General features: G+C 47.3%; 1 protein-coding gene across 3 annotated transcripts in view; it reads right to left on the reverse strand.

The window, feature by feature from the left end:
- The window catches only part of SLC7A2 (solute carrier family 7 member 2), a 574,284-nt gene that overhangs the window by 24,543 nt on the left and 532,083 nt on the right, over window positions 1–17,658 (reverse strand). For all 3 annotated transcript variants that reach the window (XM_069631574.1, XM_069631576.1, XM_069631575.1), the window contains 2 exons: window positions 14,471–14,573; window positions 11,990–12,195 (listed from right to left, as the gene is read on the reverse strand). In XM_069631574.1, the coding sequence (XP_069487675.1) occupies window positions 11,990–12,195; window positions 14,471–14,573 (309 nt within the window). The remainder of the gene's footprint in view (window positions 1–11,989; window positions 12,196–14,470; window positions 14,574–17,658) is intronic.

Raw genomic sequence — 17,658 nt, forward strand, 5'->3', positions numbered from 1 at the left:
CATCTCCCATGTCTTATCTCTGGGAAAGTTGATAACCCCTGGGGAAAGGGGGAGCAAGACCTGTGTTATGATGGCACCTTAAAGGCATGCTCTGAGGAGTGATTATAAATAAAGGTAAACAATGACATGAGAGGAGTCTGGGAATATGTTGGAATTCCTGAAGTGTCACTCATATATATATATATATAGTTAAAGTGGGTTTCTTCGGCTTTCAACTTATTAAGACGTAGATTCAACTTGATTTTTTTCAGACTGCAATACAAGGTTTCCTTATATTCCTGTTGGACGGTGTTGCATGTGTCAGGAACATGGAGGTCACACGAACCCCACCTCCAAACAAAACAGTAACCCGGAGAGCCGATGCACGATGAAAAATGCAACTTTTCGATCGATGGGATTAACCCTTAATATACATACCACCCTTAAGTCAGCAGTAACACCAGATGCATTAGAAAGCACCAGTAATATATGCTCTAGATTTAAAAAAGGCAACAACCGCCGAAACACGTGCCATCTAAAGGGCCTCTCCAAAAGGAGTTTCTTTTGCTTTGTTAATATTTTTTTCCAATAAATTTTTATTAACCATTTGTAATTCATACAACAAAGAGCAATACCCGAAAAAAAAAAAAACACAAACCAACACAGAATCCCCGAAAACCCCATTAACCCGCCCCTCCCCCAACACCCCACTTACCCCCCCAGATTCTACAGGTTCTTTAAGCAGCCATGTTCAACAAATAGGAAAACTAAAATAAGTTGCACAGTTCAACCAAGAAGGTCCGATTCATCTTGAGGACTAACTATGCCCAACAGCTCCATCGCCCTGGGGCACCAGGCCCAGCGAGCTCCCGCCTTTAAGAAGGACAACAGGGCGGCCCATTCCGCATGAAACCTCAAGTGCATGCCCTGAAGTGCGTAGGTGAGCCACTCCATTGCCACCAAAGCCCACAGTTTAGCCACCCACTCGTGTTCTTGAGGCGGGTCCTTCGTATTCCACTTCCTGGCCAGGACCATTGCCGCCAACATCATCATTATCACATATAGTTTGCGGTCGGCCTTGGTGGACAGTGTGGCAAGCATTCCACCTAGACCCACTATGTCTCACCCCCCCACTCCATCCCGCAAAGGACCCAACACCTGAGTTATCGCCTGCCGGACCAAAGACCAAAAAGCAGCCAGTCTCGGGCACTCCCACCAAATGTGAGCCCAGGATCCCACTTCACCACACTCCCTCCAGCAGAGCGCCGAGTGCATGGGGTACATCTTGTTTAACTTAAGGGGGTAAGGTGCCATCTAAGCAGAAGCTTCAGCCACATCTCCCGGATTTGGATAGACCTAGCGAGCTTCGGGATTTGGGACCACAGGCTAAGCCATTCCTGCTCCTCTATGCCAGCCCCTGTATCAGACTCCCATTTACTCATAGAGGACCTAGAGTGTAGAACCTCCTCCCTTTTTATATGCTTATAAATGGACGACACCACCGCCCTGTCCCCCAAGTTTGTATATAAATACTTTTCAAATTGGGTAAGAGGGCGCGAACCCTGACGTTTCACCGATGGGTGGGAGATCCAGTGCCTGAACTGGAGGTATGAGAATCGCTGTTGCTCGCCCACACCAAAATCTTGCTTGCATTGCTCGAAGCTTTTCACCTCGCCCCCAACAAGCAAGTCTCGCAGCATCCTACAGCCCCCTGAGAACCATGGCTCGAAACTCGGCGCAGGGGCAACAGCCGCAGTGAATTGCGGGTTTCCATGCAGGGGAGAATAGGGAGAAGGGAAGGTAGTGATCTGAGCCCTACGGACTGCCTGATCCCATGCGTCCCCGGTCGCTGATATTATAGCGCTACAATACATTCTGTGTGGCCTGTCATGCTTCGGTAACCACAAGACACCCTCCAGATCTGCTCCCACCACCGCTCTATCCATTGGTCTCCAGATTTTGCCCCTGTCGTCCCTCTGCCAGTCCCTAATTACCCTAAGTTGCGCAGCTAAATAATAGACTCGAAAGTCTGGCTGCCCTACACCCCCCCCTTTCAGGCAAGGCTTTCATAATGGGACCCGCCACCCTCGGACGCTTTCCACTCCAAACAAACCGACTGGTTATTTTTTGCAAAGCCCTGAAGAAGGATGTAGGGATGTGCACCGGTAGTGAGGCAAAGTGATATAAGATCAGGGGCAGGATTGACATCTTTAAAGCGTTGACTCTACCCAACCACGAGATCTCAAGGGGGCCCCAGTCCACTGGCTTAGATTTCACCTTCTGGAGGAGCGGCGGATAGTTCACTACATACAATTTGTCCACATTCTTGGTCAGATAGACCCCCAAGTACTTCATCGAGGATTCTACCCATCTGTATTTGTGAACCTTAGCGAGGTCACGGATCTCAGAGGACGTCATGGTTAAGGGAAGAGCCTCAGACTTGTGGGCGTTGACCTTTAGGCCTGCCACCTTACCAAACCTATCCAGTTCTCTTGCGACCGCCTGCAAAGATAAGATCGGGGAGGTTAATGTAAAGAAACGGCTCCAGGTGGAGGGCATACAGAAGCGGCGACATCGGGCATCCCTGCCTAGTGCCCCTTCCCACACGTATCGGTGCCGAAACTTGGCCATTTATCGCTAGGCGTATGACAGGATTTTGGTAACTAACCCTCAGCCGCGCTATGAAACCCGCTCCGAACCCCATTCGCTCCAGGACCGCAAACATGAACCCCCACTCAACCCGATCAAAAGCCTTCTCGGCATCAATTGCCAGCAAAAGAGCTGGAATATTCTTTTTCTGGGACTTTTCAATCAGGTGAGTGAGCCGTCTGACGTTATCCGAGGTTTGTCTACCCCGAACAAAGCCCGACTGGTCCCCCTGATCTAGTTTGGGAAGAATAGACTCTAGACGGTTGGCCAGGACCTTAGCATGGATTTTGGCATCAACATTCATTAATGCTATGGGACGATAGGACGCGCAGTCGGTTGGATCTTTACCCTGCTTGTAAAGCAAGATTACTTTAGCTTCGTTCATGGATCCGGGGAGATACCCCGAAGAACATATACAATTGAATAGTTTTGTGAGGACGGGAATCAAGACCTCCTTGTGGATCTTATAGAATTCTGAAAGGAACCAATCTGGGCCCGGGGCTTTACCTGATGGAAGGTTAGTAATGACCCTCCGTACCTCATCCGGCGAGATCTCAACTTCCAGCACGTCTCTGTCGACCTGCGACAACCGGCAGACACCAACCCCGAAGGTATGCCTCTTGATCTACGATCTGAGGAAAACTCGAGCTATAAAGATCAGTATAGAATTTAACAAATGCCCCCTCTATGTCAGAGTGTGTCGTGAGCCAGCCACCCCCTCACCCTTTATTTTCAGAACGATTCTGTCCCCGGCCTCCTTTCGGAGCTTTCTGGCTAACAAGCGATCAGCCTTATTGCCTTTAACATAGAACCTCTGACGGTACCGGCAAAGATTCAGTTCCACCGCTCTGGTTTGTATGAGGTTCAGCTGACCGCAAAGCGTTCTATACTCTTTTTTGATGGCGGCCGACATTCTAAGGGTCATGCAAGACATTATCTCTTTGAGCCGCTCCTCCAGCTGTATCTCCTCAAGCCTTATTTCCCTTTCCCTTCTAGCTTTGATGGCGATGATCCTGCCTCTGATCGTGGCCTTAAATGTGTCCCACCAAATCTGAGGGGTTGAATCCTCCCATTTATTGTGGGAGGCATACTCCCCCACCGCCTCCTCTATCTCGCTAACCAGGAGAGGGTCTCGAAACAGGGAAACCGGGTATCTCCACTTCCAGATGGCCGGAGGGTCTCTAGGCACCACCAGCGATAGGGTCAGCGGGGCATGGTCCCCCACAACGATCGCGCCCACGTCCAGTGCCAAGGCCCTTCCCAACAATGGTTTTGAGATCCAGACGTAGTCTATCCGCGAGTGTGACCTGTGTACATGCGAGTCGAAAGTATACCCCTCCGCCGAGCCATATAGTTTGCGCCACGTATCTACCAGGGCCAAATCGTGCATTTTCTTCAACAAGTCTCCAGACGGGCCCCACCCCCCCCCCCCCCGTTTATCCCATGTCAAGGAGCTCCTATCTTTAGCAGGGTCCCAGGCTAGGTTAAAATCCCCCATTAGGATGATGTTCCCCACTGCAAATTTCCCCAGGCGCGTAAGGGATTTCTGTAGGAAAGGGTCCTGAGCTTGATTGGGCGCATACAAGGTTGCCACCGTATAGGACTGGCCCTTATCCTCTATCAACACTGCAAGATATCGACCCTGGTTGTCCTTCTGGATGCCTTTTATAGTCATTCCTAACCCGTCCCGTATGGCCAGTAAACCCCCCCCCCCCCTTCTTGGTCGACTGTGTAGCCTGAGCCAAACGGGAATACCCCCAGAACCTAATCCTATGTGTATCCTTCGTTTGTACATGAGTTTCCTGCAATGCCACTACGTGGGGCTGTTCCCGCCTAAGGAAGCATTCAACTTTCCCCCTCTTTATGTGGGATTTGAGCCCGTTCACATTTAGTGACATGAATTTCAGGGTATTGACATTAGCCATCTACCTATGTCATGTTGGTCTGGAGGGTCCCCAGGAACCTTCTTGGCCTTATTCCAAACGTTGGGAGCCACAAAATCTGCCCCCATGAGTCCCGTTGGATGGCGCTCAAATCTGAACCTTGAATCCAGAACCCCTCCCACCTCCCCCTCCGACCCCCCTTCTAGGCGGGATCGGCTGGCACTCAGCCCCCCTCGTACGGTAAACACGAGAGCCAACCCCAATACCAGACCCAGAAAACACCAACGCGGGAAATCCCATTCCCATTCCAAGAGTACCAAACCCACCCATCTCCAACCCGCACTCCATAGCCACATAAACCCCCAGCCTAGCCCAACCCCTTAAACAACTTGCATTAGGGCCCTCCCCGGCCTCTACTCAAAAACTTGGTGACCCCGTCAGGATGCTATGGCACCACCGGAGAACCACCCTGCCTCAGGAGAGCATTCGGTAGCCTGTCGGTCGGGACACAAGCCCGAAGCTCTCTTCCGACCCCTCCTGCGCTTGGCTGTAGACCACTCCCATGGTCTGCGCTGAGTCTGCAGCTCCCCCTCCCCCCTCGCGGGGGGTAAGGGTTGGTCCTCCAAGCCCAGCAAGGCCAGGCCCTGATCGCAGGTTATCTTGTGGTGTGAGCCCTGCCAAGCGAAGGACAAACCAAATGGATGGGCCCATCTGTAGCTGATCCGCTGGGACCTGAGAAAAGACAACACAGGGCCCATTCTTCGCCTCTTTATAAGCGTACTCCTCGCCAAGTCCTGATGCAGAGCGATTTCCTGGCCATTACAGGTGATTCGAACCGCCTTTCTCGCTCTCTCCATAATTCTCTCCTTCGTCGCATAACTGTGGAAAGCCACCAGCACATCCCGAGGTCTGGATCCCGGGTCCAAGCGCCTCTGACCCAACGTGTGGACCCCATCAAACTGCATGTCAAAATCCAGGGTGACATCCAACAAGTCGACTAATACTCCTTTCAACACGGACGGGAGGTCTTGGTCTTGGATATCCTCCGACAGTGATTCCACTCGAATATTCGCCCTTCTGGATCTGTTCTACAGGTCTTCCGCTTGCAGCTCCAGGTTTTGTGTAGCCACCGCCAATGTCTCGAGTAGGGCATCCACCTTTTTCGCATCTTCTGTCAGTTCCTGGATGGCCCTTTCGTTAGTGTCAATTCTCTCCCCAGCCTTGTTGACGTCCCTTCTGAGGTCGCCCAGACTCTCAGCCAGGTCCTCACGTAGTTTGTCCATCTGTTGTTGCCCGGCCGCCGTGATCTTCTCTAACAGCTCGCCCATGAGGCGTGAGAGTGATTCCTGGGTTATCGGTGTGTCGGGGCCCTCTTGGGAGGGCCTGGCTGAAGACTCGGCCAGCACCTGAGCCGAATCCCGAGCTTCTGAGGTATCCATGCCCTTGGGCCAAAGTTTCGTAAGAGGACCATCCGTGGCTTTCCTGGACATCTTACTCTGGGTAGGGCATTCCTTCCCCCTGTACCTGGACATGGCCGGCCCAAGTAGTAGTCAAGAGAGAACGGTAACAACGTCTTCAAAGGTACCCCCCGGACAGGGGCGGCACGGGAGCCGGGACTAGGGCTACACCGGGCCCACACACTCCTCCGGGGCGACCGGGTCGGGGATACACCGCTCCACCCAGCACTCCCTTTAGCCGGGTCTACTCCCCGCAGCTGAAATCCCCGGTGGCCGTGAGGCAAACTCCGAAGCGACTCTCCACCAATGGCACCAGAGGTCTACCACCGATGGGCATAGACTGTCCAACCCCCTCCAGTGCTCTCCGAATCTGATGCAGGTACCTGGGCAGTCCACAGCAGCGGCCTGCAGGCAGTCCACACGCCCGAGTCCAATAAGTGCAACCGGGCGGAGGACCTTCCCACTGCCTCCAAGCCCTCAGGGGCGAGCCTCCGGGCCTGCTCCGCTCCACACAGACGGCCCCCCGACGCGGAACTGAGAGGGGGCGCAGCCCGGGCCCACAGATCTTCTGGAGCTCGGCGGGCCGGCAGCAACCACCCGGCGGGACGCCCGCCCAGGCCCCTCAAGAGCCGCCGCCAATCTCCGGTACTCCTCCGGGCCGCCACCTGTACGCCCGACAGGCGCCGCTACAGGCCGGGAAGCGGTCCACCCCCAAGTCGCTGCAACCTCTCTCCTCCACGATGCTCCTTCACGATGCTCCGGGGTGCGACCACGGTCCCCGGCGGACCCCCGCCCGGGGCCCTCCACGCAGCTCCGCCGGAGGCAGGGACCACCCTTGGCGCTCCTAACAATCCAGCGGACTCACTATGCCGCGGGTCCAGCTCCGCCTCTCAGCCCCCCCACGCTCCTCCCCCGCGCCTCGGGGAATCAGACTCGCATGGAGCGGGGGGCCGACAGGCAATCACCAGTGGGGGCGGATCAGACCCCCCTGTGGGACACCCGCTCCTTCCCCGCACAGATCAGCGGCCGCTCGGTGCACGACTCTGCAGGTCCGGAGCCACGGGCACCTGCAGCACCAGCCAGTATCCGCTCACCCGGGGCTCGGGTCTCGATCCGGGTCACACCCTCCACTCCAGGGGGGCTGACCGCCACCCGTTCCGACGCCGGGGAGGGCCGCTGGGTCAACAGACAGGCAGCATGAACGAGTGCGGGTCGGGAGCGCTGGGTGGCGCATCCTCCCGACTAGGCGGCCATCTTGGAATCTCGCTTTGTTAATATTAAATGGTGTCTAACCATAACCACATATATATATCCAAGTGTTTGTTATGTTTCCTTTTATTCTAGTGGACAATGTATAGGGAAACACCCATTTATTGGCTTTAGGCAATACTTGCCCCGGGGGCTCGCTAGAGGGACATGTGCAGTAGGACTGCGGAGACAGCGCTTTCAGCAGGAGCCCTCGGGGTGACTGGGTTTAGGACACCTTGTTGCTATTTTCTGATTCTGCCAGCGTATATCGGTTAGAACTATGGAACCGTAAGTGTGTCATGGGGCCACGGCGCTATGCCCTCAACCTGAGGAGATGAACACCAGACATCTGGGTCTCTCATGAACACTTCCACAGCCTGGAGAAAAGGGCATACCCCCCTTTCCTCTCCCCGACTGGTGTGGAACACTCCAAGACTCTGGTGAGGGATTCTTCAGTTATTCTCTTTAGCCAAATTGAAACCTCAGTAAAGACGGTTGGAACATTTCTGTAGCTTTTAATGTAGCCCAGTATTAGGGTGAGCATGGTACACCCTCCACTCATGAAAGTGCTCAAAAGCCAACAACGATTAGGACCTCTCTGACTTAGATCTGATGCACACAGGTTAGACAATCGTCATCAGAGACATACTAGCCTATGAATTCTCTTTTCATTTTGTGTCAATTATCACTTGAATGCACAAACAGATCTTTCCTACCAAAGAGAAGGCTCAAGGCCCTTGCCTGGCTGGTGTTGGAAAGGTCTGGAGGACCTCAGCCATGCAGACTGTGCATGTCAACACCCAGATTGGTGCTTCTAGTCACAGTGTTGATGTCTTCCCAAGTCGTTGGATCAAATACAGGACTGTCCCACTAATCTAGCTCCGTCTGTGTCAGAATGCAGGGCACACTTAGAGTGGCATGCAAGTCTGTAGGAGCAGTACATATGCTTCAACTAAGGCTCTTAACCTTTGGATTTGTGGGGTGCATTTAAAGGCCACAGACGTCCCTTTCACATGAATGGCAGGATTTTAAACACTGAAACAAAAAACAGCCTGGACTTTGTTGTTATTTTTCAAGTAAATTAAAGAGCCATGTGGAAAGGGGCATTCCTGTCATTAACAATGGATAAGCTGCATTTTAATTCACAAAGGAATGAGGAATCAAAGATCCCTATGACATGGAAAACAGTATTTTTAAACATTGACAAAAGAAAACGGCCTGCACGGGTGTCTGCAAATAAAAGCAGTTGAAAAGTTAAAAAAAGTATCACTGCTCACAGAAAAATGTCAGGAAAACAAAACATGATATGCGGGTTAACAAAAAGCAATGTATATTATGTTTCACCTACAAATCTCCAGTGATATTTGAAGAGCCACTTTGTCTTCATGGTAAATGTCAGCCCCAGGCAAACCCCTTTCCTGGCTGTGGGAAAAACTTCACATTGAAATTTCCCACTCCCAGCCTGGATGTCACATCTCCCATCTAATGGCCAACCATAATAAAATCTCCTGCTAAAGGTGTTGAAATTCAGTGTTCTCCAGACCTACTGGTTCTGAAAGCATTGGCTTCAAGAAAACTTACCCTTGGCTGGAGCACCCACTTCAAAGAGCAAGCTTTTAACAGAGGAGTTATAAAAAAATAAAAAATTTAAAAAAACTTGGTACAGGCTGACCCAGTGAAAACATATGGCTAGAAGGCAAGAGGACTGCCATTTGTCTCACATGAAGATTCACAATTCAATTAGAAGGACTATTATCATTTATGTCTTTTTCTCAGCCATCATAAGGCAGATGGATTTCATCTATGTGCCATTTTTATGTAATTTCCAGGCGATTTTGGGGATATAAAATTCATCTACCTGTGTCTATGGGAACTGTAATGGACAGTTAAAGTAGGTTTCTGGCTGATCTGAACATGTTCCAAATGTGAGAGTTGGTGAGCGGGAGGAACATGAAATTGGGGATCTGCTTAATAACTTGCATATTTATAACTGTTGTGCTTTTTTTGAAAATGGATGAAAGGTGCCACATGGCCGTGCTACATGGTACGGATTTGGTGGTTGGCTTAACTGATTCTCCATGATTAGCTGAATCAGAAAATATATTCACTATGGCAGTTGCTAGTAAAATTGTGAAGTTGTGATACAAAACTAATGTTTGCCAAAAAGTTGAAAGGAGAATAAAGGGCGATTACAAAGACAATTGACATATGTTGCTACAGACCCCTAAACCAACACTGATTTAGAGGCTGGGGTTGGGAGGAGAGAGAAGGGTAACTGTCCAATCCTATTGGCAGGAATTATTAGAGGGTACCTCCCCAAGATTGTAAAATTGGAAGTGTCCTCACTGCTATATAAGGGGGCGCTGCACTATGATAGGGGACACACAGAAAAAGGTCAGAGAGAAGAGATAGACCACCAGTAAGGCTGCTGAAACTTACCATATGACAGCTGTAAGGAGACACCAGAAGAGATTGCTGAGAGTGCATCTTGATGTAGCTGTCTATCTCTAGGAAGGCCTCACAGCTGACTGGGTCTATGGTGGAGAGCAGGGGGCCATCTTTGAGAGTACAGTGACCAGAACCCTGCCCTATCTTTCCAGAGTGTCCTGAGATGCAGCTGGCTTTCCTGAACCTTAAACAAGGGCTTGCTATGTAAGTAGAACTGAGCCCTGGGAAATCAAATGGTGGGGGTGTCTGCTTACCTTGAATAATTTCCCTATATAGTGGGAGGGCGGGTAAAACTGTGTAGATCCTTAGCCTATTTAACCAAAAACGGTAACTTAATTAATTCCCCATTTGGCAGAACACTATGGGTGAATATTGTTAAAATTCTAAATTAACAAAACTCACATCCCAGTGTGTGCTGAAAACTATAGCCTATACATGAACTGGGTAATCCTTGTTGTCTAGCCTTCCCCGACTTCTTTAAGGAAGAGGGTTGTCTTTGTTCCAAAATCTGACCAACCTTTTTATCAAGCTTCCCCAACACAGGTCTTTTAGTAAGGGGGTTCTGAAAAACAAAATTCCCCAAATCATTCTAATTTTTCTGTCCGACTTCCCAACATAGACCAAAGCAAGGGGTGGTCTGAAAAACAAACCGCTAAATCACCCTGTGTTTATTTTAAACCAAAAGTGTGGGCGAAATCATAATTACCAATCTTGAAATCCTACTGCTAGCCTTTTAAGCCTGCAGGAAAATCAAAATCTCACAACATTACATGACAAGTGCCTTGTTATTGATCAGAGTAGTTATTTTGTGAAGTGAAATTTGCAGAAAGTGAAGAATTGTGATTGTGTTCTTTTTAACACACTTTTGTGATTTATTTATGCTGGGATGAGTTGATTGTGTTGCGCCACTGATAAAGTGGTGTCTGACATTTTCGTGCTAATTTCTATTACTTTTAATTTAAATAAATACCCGATATATCCCGTACATCGGCCTGGTTCTTGGCTCATTGTTAGCTCTGGGTAAAGGGATCCAACGGGCATGATATGTGTCTGAGAAAGGGCTAAAAAAAATCTGTTAAACAGTTGGTTGCATATCCACTTGAGTGGGGAGGGAAGGAACTCCCCGTCTTGAGGCTTAAGGGTGGCTTCTCAATAAACAGTTACAGATTGCATGGCCAAACATGCGAATGAACCAATTTCAATCATTCCCCAACCATCATAAAGGCAATATAAACTGGGCCTTTCATGGGGCTTTCTTCTCATTGTAAAACCTGTCGGAGTGCCACCTCAAGTGCTACTCTTGCTTGACAGATCTCAGACGCTATGTGCATCTCAAGCTCCTACAATCACATTAGCTGAAATATGGACTCCTGCCACTCAGAACTATGGTAACCTCTGACTGAGCAGATACCATCCCGGTCTCACTGTTCTGTTTACAGGCCACTCGATACAAAAGGTCCTGTGGCATTTCACTTGTGTGAGTCATCAGTATGTGCACTGAAGACACGCTCAGTGCCCAACATGGATCTAGTCTTGTAAACCACCATGAGACTTAAGCTAGTTCTGGGACACAATGGCACCTCAGTAAATATATTGGTATTAGCTGCACCTCAGGCAATACCACAAACAACTGGACCAAGCCCGCTTGGCTTGTCCAGAAAGAACAAATAGCAGATAGAAAAAGAAGGTGTAAGGTATTGAAAAACGCAAGATGTTTATCTTAAGTTGTCTGTGCGACAAAGCCCTGGAGCTGCTGGGGAGCACAGATTTCCAAATATTCAGATAACTATGAGTCTTGTTTCAGATCATTCTCACAGATAAGGAGTTGAGCAATGTACAAACTGCTCATGGGTGCTGCGAGCCCTGGCACTGGTGTCACGTGGTACACAGGTCATATTAGAAATGTGAGACAGGCAGTCCTGCATCTTTTAAAATTGAAGTCAAGAACATCAACTCCATAACACAAATTTTAGACCACTGGAAAACTCCAAAGACCTGGCAGCAAAATTGATAGCTGCAGAAAAACATGTGCAGTATTCTGGGGCAAAAGAAAATGGGTAGGGAGAAACAATCCAGTGAGTGCGGACGAGAGGCAATTGAAGCGGTCAATGGCTCAGATAGACTAGCCCTGCAGCTTTCCCTGTTGCCACAAAAATATTTCCTGTGTGCATAGATCCGTCATCCCACGAGTCTGGAAGAAGGTGGAGTGGACATAATAGTAGATATTCTAATAACGCCATCTCCTCGGCAGGATCACATGTGGTATTTGGTCCTAATACAGCATCAAACATCATAAGCATATTTCATAAGCACCATTCGACTTACCCAACAGGCCGACCGTGAAGCTAACAAAAGAAGCAGACTGTTCGGTTGGCAGACTGGATGGATAGAGAAAAGTCCGAAAATTTGCTGGAGACTCTGGAATGATCATGAGCTGGGACTCGTTCTTTGCAGACTCCCTTTCAGATGCTGACAACATCTCTTTCTCGTCAGAACATTTTGGCTTCTCATAGCCTAAGCCTGGCTGATACCTGTGCGTAAAGAAACATATGGATCACTACTATGCATCATGCGTTATTTCAATGGGCCGGATTTCTAAATGGTCTGGGCGAACTGAGAACTGACTGGCTGCACACAAAAGCACGCAAGCACGCAGAACAAACTAACGTGAAGTGAATGGAGATTTAAAATGCAGTTTTAGAAAAATAACTTATGTTAAAATGAGAAAAGTAAAAGAATTGGGATTGCAAAATTACAGAATAGGGATTCCCTTTCTTTAGTTTATTCCCAGTGATGAGTAATAGAAATGTACTGAGCCAGAAAAAGTGTCTAGCAGTGCTTATCACTAAAAAAGCCTGGGGGCAGTGTTTGAACCCACTCTCATAACTCCAAAACCATCCTCCAGCAAACGGCTTTTAACTATATTTAGTGCGTGACTTGTGAACATAAGGTGCGGCCACTCGGACACACCAATTAGAGCCTGCAGACCGTCTTTATTACATGATATGTTATGTTGCTATGCTTTTTCCTGCACAGAATCATCACCATTGGAGTTTAAATGCTCAGATCATTGTCTGGGGCACAATGTGCCCCCACCCGAGGGTGTCAGACCTTAATCTACTGGGAAGAGGATTAAGAACACGAGTGAAGTAAGAGGGAGGGCAAGTGGGAAAAGAGGTTACAGTCTCAGCGAGGGAGTCAGGCAGGGGAGGAAGTGCTTTGTATTAGTGGAGATGCTTGTTAACCCTTTATACATATATGCACTATCATCTAGAGACAGGGACAAGTGTGCTGGGATAAGATATGCATTTGGATTCCAAGGCAGTTTTGGAAGAATTACAGCTTAGAGATGAAGTAGTGTTGGGAGCCTGAGGGCTTGAAGGCATTCATACCTGCAAGAATTGCCCGAACATGCTTTCAAGCTCAGGCAATCCTGATGGTTATGTAGGCTTAAAATACCTGCAGTGTCTATTCATGGTGTCAGAGGTAACGGCATGCACAAGAAACACACTGTGCACATCCTTCAGTTTTACGCTGATTACTCCAAATACAGCCTGCAGCAATTGGCTCTTGGGGATGTGCGCGTCTTTGAGAATACGCACTTTAGTGATTTGAAAAAAGCCAGAGAACAAACCTTTTTCAGTGCTGTGCTTTTGGCTAGTTCCCCAAAAACATGATGAATTGGTTAACAAAAAAATGTGGGAGTTGATCTTCCATGGTTGCCGATCTGCTGGAAGGGACGCAATCTGACATTTAGTGTAGTCTCCATTGTAAGTAACAATACAGCTGCTTTTGGCAAATGATCATTAATATTGATCGAACATCAAGGCAATAACATGCTGGATATGAATGAGAGGAATTGACGATCTGCTGATCGCAGTTATGTGTCTAATTGAAGACCATCTGTTTTGGTTACTTTAAAGTTATCTTCTTTCGCTGGACTCGCTACTATTCGAGGCATGTAAATAGCCTTTGAACATGTGGTCTCTGATTTAGGTTTTCATTTCAACCCTCCAAATTCCTCGATGTTACCTTTGCAATGGTCTCATGGAAACGGTATGCATGTTATCGAAATTTTAAGTAATACAGTAACCACTTTTCTTCGTAAGTGGCAAAAATCAAATATTACCTAGAGTCATGTGCCTGTATGAGTAGCTTTTAGGATATTTGTGTTTCAATAATAGTATTTGAAATGTGAAAAGTGAGATTTTCAGAGCAGTAAGTCACTGATTCTGATACTGGTGTAGGTACTGATTCCCCAGCCTCCTCAATGTCTTGATCAGTTCTAGTTTTCTAATGCTGGGGTGACATTGCACTCATCTTCATCATTGTTGGATACATCAAGATGATTTAAAGTCTGGTGATGGTACCCGATAAGTGGACACACATTTTTCAAAATCTGCAGTTGGTGCGAATAGGAGTGCCTTTGGGTCTTGGAAATGTATCATGAACTACAGCTTACTTGTTTCAATTGCACACTTGTTAATTTATGTTTTTGAAACATCAAAAGGTCTCAAGGACAAGGTTCTCTAGGCAGCACAAATAAAATATAACGGTCCACATTACATACTTTCAACTTTGCTGCAGTTTTCCGAAGCATTTTCACCAGTGCAAATGTTGCATCGTGCAAATATGTATTGCAGCAATGCATATTTACATCATGACAATTTTTGATCCAAAACATTTCGCGGATTCAAAATGGCACTTTAAGGACGAAAAGCGTATGTAATATGAGCACATATCAGAATAATTCATGGATCCCTGACCGTCCAAAGTACAGTTAAAATGATATGAAATGAGACTTACCGGAGAATGAGCACACAGGCTGCCACGAGTGAGTAGGCAAGAAGTGTGCCCACAGACATCATATCCACAAGAGCCTTTAGGTCAAAAAGAAATGCCATTACAGCTAAAAAAAAATACACACAAAAACATCTTACTAACAGAAGAGGTTCCAAAGTGAATGTCAGTCACACACATCTTAGCATTGCATGTATTACTGCAGAAGTGACCTCTTACAATTAGGGCTTTCGGGTTTGACTTTAGCAAACAATAGCTACTGGTGATGACCAGGCACTATATGGTTCAGGGTTCCAATGATTTTGCCAATCCAAAAGATGTTTTATTTTTCCACCAAAGATTATACTTCAGAGTCACGTGGAGCATAGAAGTCTTGGGCAGGGACTTCATGATGTCAAGGAAACCGTATTTGATTAATGTTTTTTCATCTAGTTCATTAATCTATGTGAAAATAAGAAGTGTTGTGGCTCAGAGAAGCAGACATTTGTGAAGGAGGACAGGTAACCTTGCTGTGGTGCCTGTGTTATACGCATCAAACTACTCAATGTATTTAGCTGTGCGTTGTTAGGCACCATATTACAAAAGCTGGTTCAAAGCACACAAGAGACAAAACGGATAGGTGGTAGGGGATGTGCCGAAGATGGGTAGAGGGATGGATGTAGTGGAGTAAACATTCCCAGTGCAGCACAGACACGTGTCCAACAGGGACGCCAACTAAGAAACGGCGGCAGGTCGATGCCAGATGCCCTCCTCTAAGAAACAAAATCAACCAAATAGAAGGCAATTCCAAACGTTGAAATGAACTACAAAAAACCTAAGGGATGACACGCAGAGGAAGACCTGCATTTATTTAGTAACAAACAGCAATTGAATCATCACATTTTGATGATTCGGTGGTGTTAAACCAAACACCACAACGGATTCTGCTCTGATGTACCATGAGACCAACACTGACATCCAGTCTGCCTGTGATGCACACACAAGCTCTGGACAGCCATAAGAGATAACAATCTAACCAAGACTATCACCCTTTTCTTCATCACCTTCATCACCACAGTGAACCAAGTGCTCTCTCAACAAAAGTGCCCATTCAACTCTACCACTCTAGCCCCGATAAGGACAGACAGTATAACTCATGCTTCAAGTGCCTACACTCTCACAACTTCACCACTAACCTATACCACAGGCAACACGTGTGCCTTGTTACTGGACTTTACTGCTGTATCAGTGATCAGCTATGTCCCTCTATGACACATGGCATCATGAGGCCCAACCTCCCGATATAGGTCATGACAAAATATTAAGCAGATGGTCATGCTGCACTGCTGTCCACTATGTTATGCTTTGCCGCACCCAGCATCCTACTTCCACTATGCTGTGTCTTGTTGGAAGAGAGGGAAAACTAACAATACAAAAATATGTACACTATTTATGCTTAGGTTGGATACACTATACTGCTTTCACATGCACAAGGTTGTGTCAATGTCTGCGAGGATCCCTGTAGGACGGCTCATCGCAATATACCCGATAACACGAACTATGCTCCAATCAGCTCATTGAAGTGCTATGCCACTGTAGAGGAGGTCCCAAGTACGGCCCTCACTCCAACCGTCCATTTTGAAGTACCAGGAACGTTCACGCCAAAGTATGTGACGTACGAGGAGTAAATAAACCAGCATAGAGCCGCAGTGGGGCTTTGTCCAGTACCTATCAGAAGAACTGCACCAATTGAGGTACCTACACCTAAGAAAACCTGGGCAGTAAAGTATCCATTGAGAAAACCATATCAACAAATGAAACGGAATGAAGATTGTCGGAGTACAGTCCCTGAAGATGCCAAAAAGGTCTTAATGGAAGACGAATGGTGACGTCACAAGAACCCAGACTGACTAACATATAGGAGAGATGACGACCTGCGAATGACGAAAAGAGACGAAACGCCATGGATAAGGGACATCATGAACCTAAAGTGAAAGGATGATGTCAAATGTAAGAAGATTATGCCATGAGCACGACAAAGATATTCAGTTAGTTTACATGTGTACATATGCTTGGAAGCGCAAGAAAGCTAAGAAAACCATGCGGCCTGCTATGCTTAGTAGTAAGATAGATTGCGGCAAGCTCCCCTATACATATCTACCTCAATAGAAGCATGTTATATAAGTATACTTCCACTACGCACAAGGGCAGAATCAACCAAAGGTTACTAGAGGTCGCATGAAGAGAGTTTCATAGTTAACAAATCAAGAATAAAATACAGAAACGAAACTCAGACAGAGACAAATCATGCCAAAAAGCCAAGGTCGTATCAGCTAAAATAGGCCAACAGTAGCTACAATTAATGAAGCAAGGAACAGAATATCCTGCGCAGAAAGGTCAAGATAAGAAGCAGAAGGTAGGTGGTGGACAAAACGAAAAGAAAATACACAAATTACATGAAGAATGAGGCGATTTTACGGTGTCTGAATCACGTGACCAGCCGAGCGAGAAGAAGGGGGACTTTCACACCTACGCATGGCAGTGTGACATGCAAAGATCAGAACTTTTCCAGACAGAGATGCAGTCTCAAGGCCAACCACAGTGAAATAATTGACACATGACCACCGAAGTGATGATTGATTGTAGCAATAATTGGAGAAAGGCTGGGGAAGCTGACGTGCATCCTGTACCTGGCCGACCATTCTGCATGCTGCTACGCACAGTGGAAAAGTATGAGTGGTGTTGGTGCCAACCCAATCATTGTGGACCAAGTAATCTAGGGTCCTATAGTTAGTAGAACCAATGGGACGTCATACTTTTAGTAACGACTACACTAGCCATTTTTAAGGTAGGGCTTAGATGCCCCACCCGACAGTATTTACCCAATCCCCTCACTTCGTTACCATATACAGATATAGTACCTATATTAAAGTTAACTTCCTAGAACTAATAGAATTGCATGCAACATTTTAAGTATTACACGTCAGTGATGACGAGTTTTCAGTATAAATGATGTTTTTTTATGAAGGTCATTGGAGTTGTGAAGCGAGAAGGAAGATCACGCAACCACTGATATTTATGAAACTCCCTGTTTTTTGTACTTGTCATTAAACAAACTCCCTTGAGTTGTCATTATTGATTTGATGCTAGAGTATTAATCTGCATCCCCATCCATCTCACGGGTGCTGCTATTCCATCTTAACGTGCTATTGGGC

Source organism: Ambystoma mexicanum, chromosome 6q (assembly GCF_040938575.1).
Source record: "Ambystoma mexicanum isolate Mex_15411 chromosome 6q, UKY_AmexF1_1, whole genome shotgun sequence".
NCBI lineage: Eukaryota > Metazoa > Chordata > Amphibia > Caudata > Ambystomatidae > Ambystoma > Ambystoma mexicanum.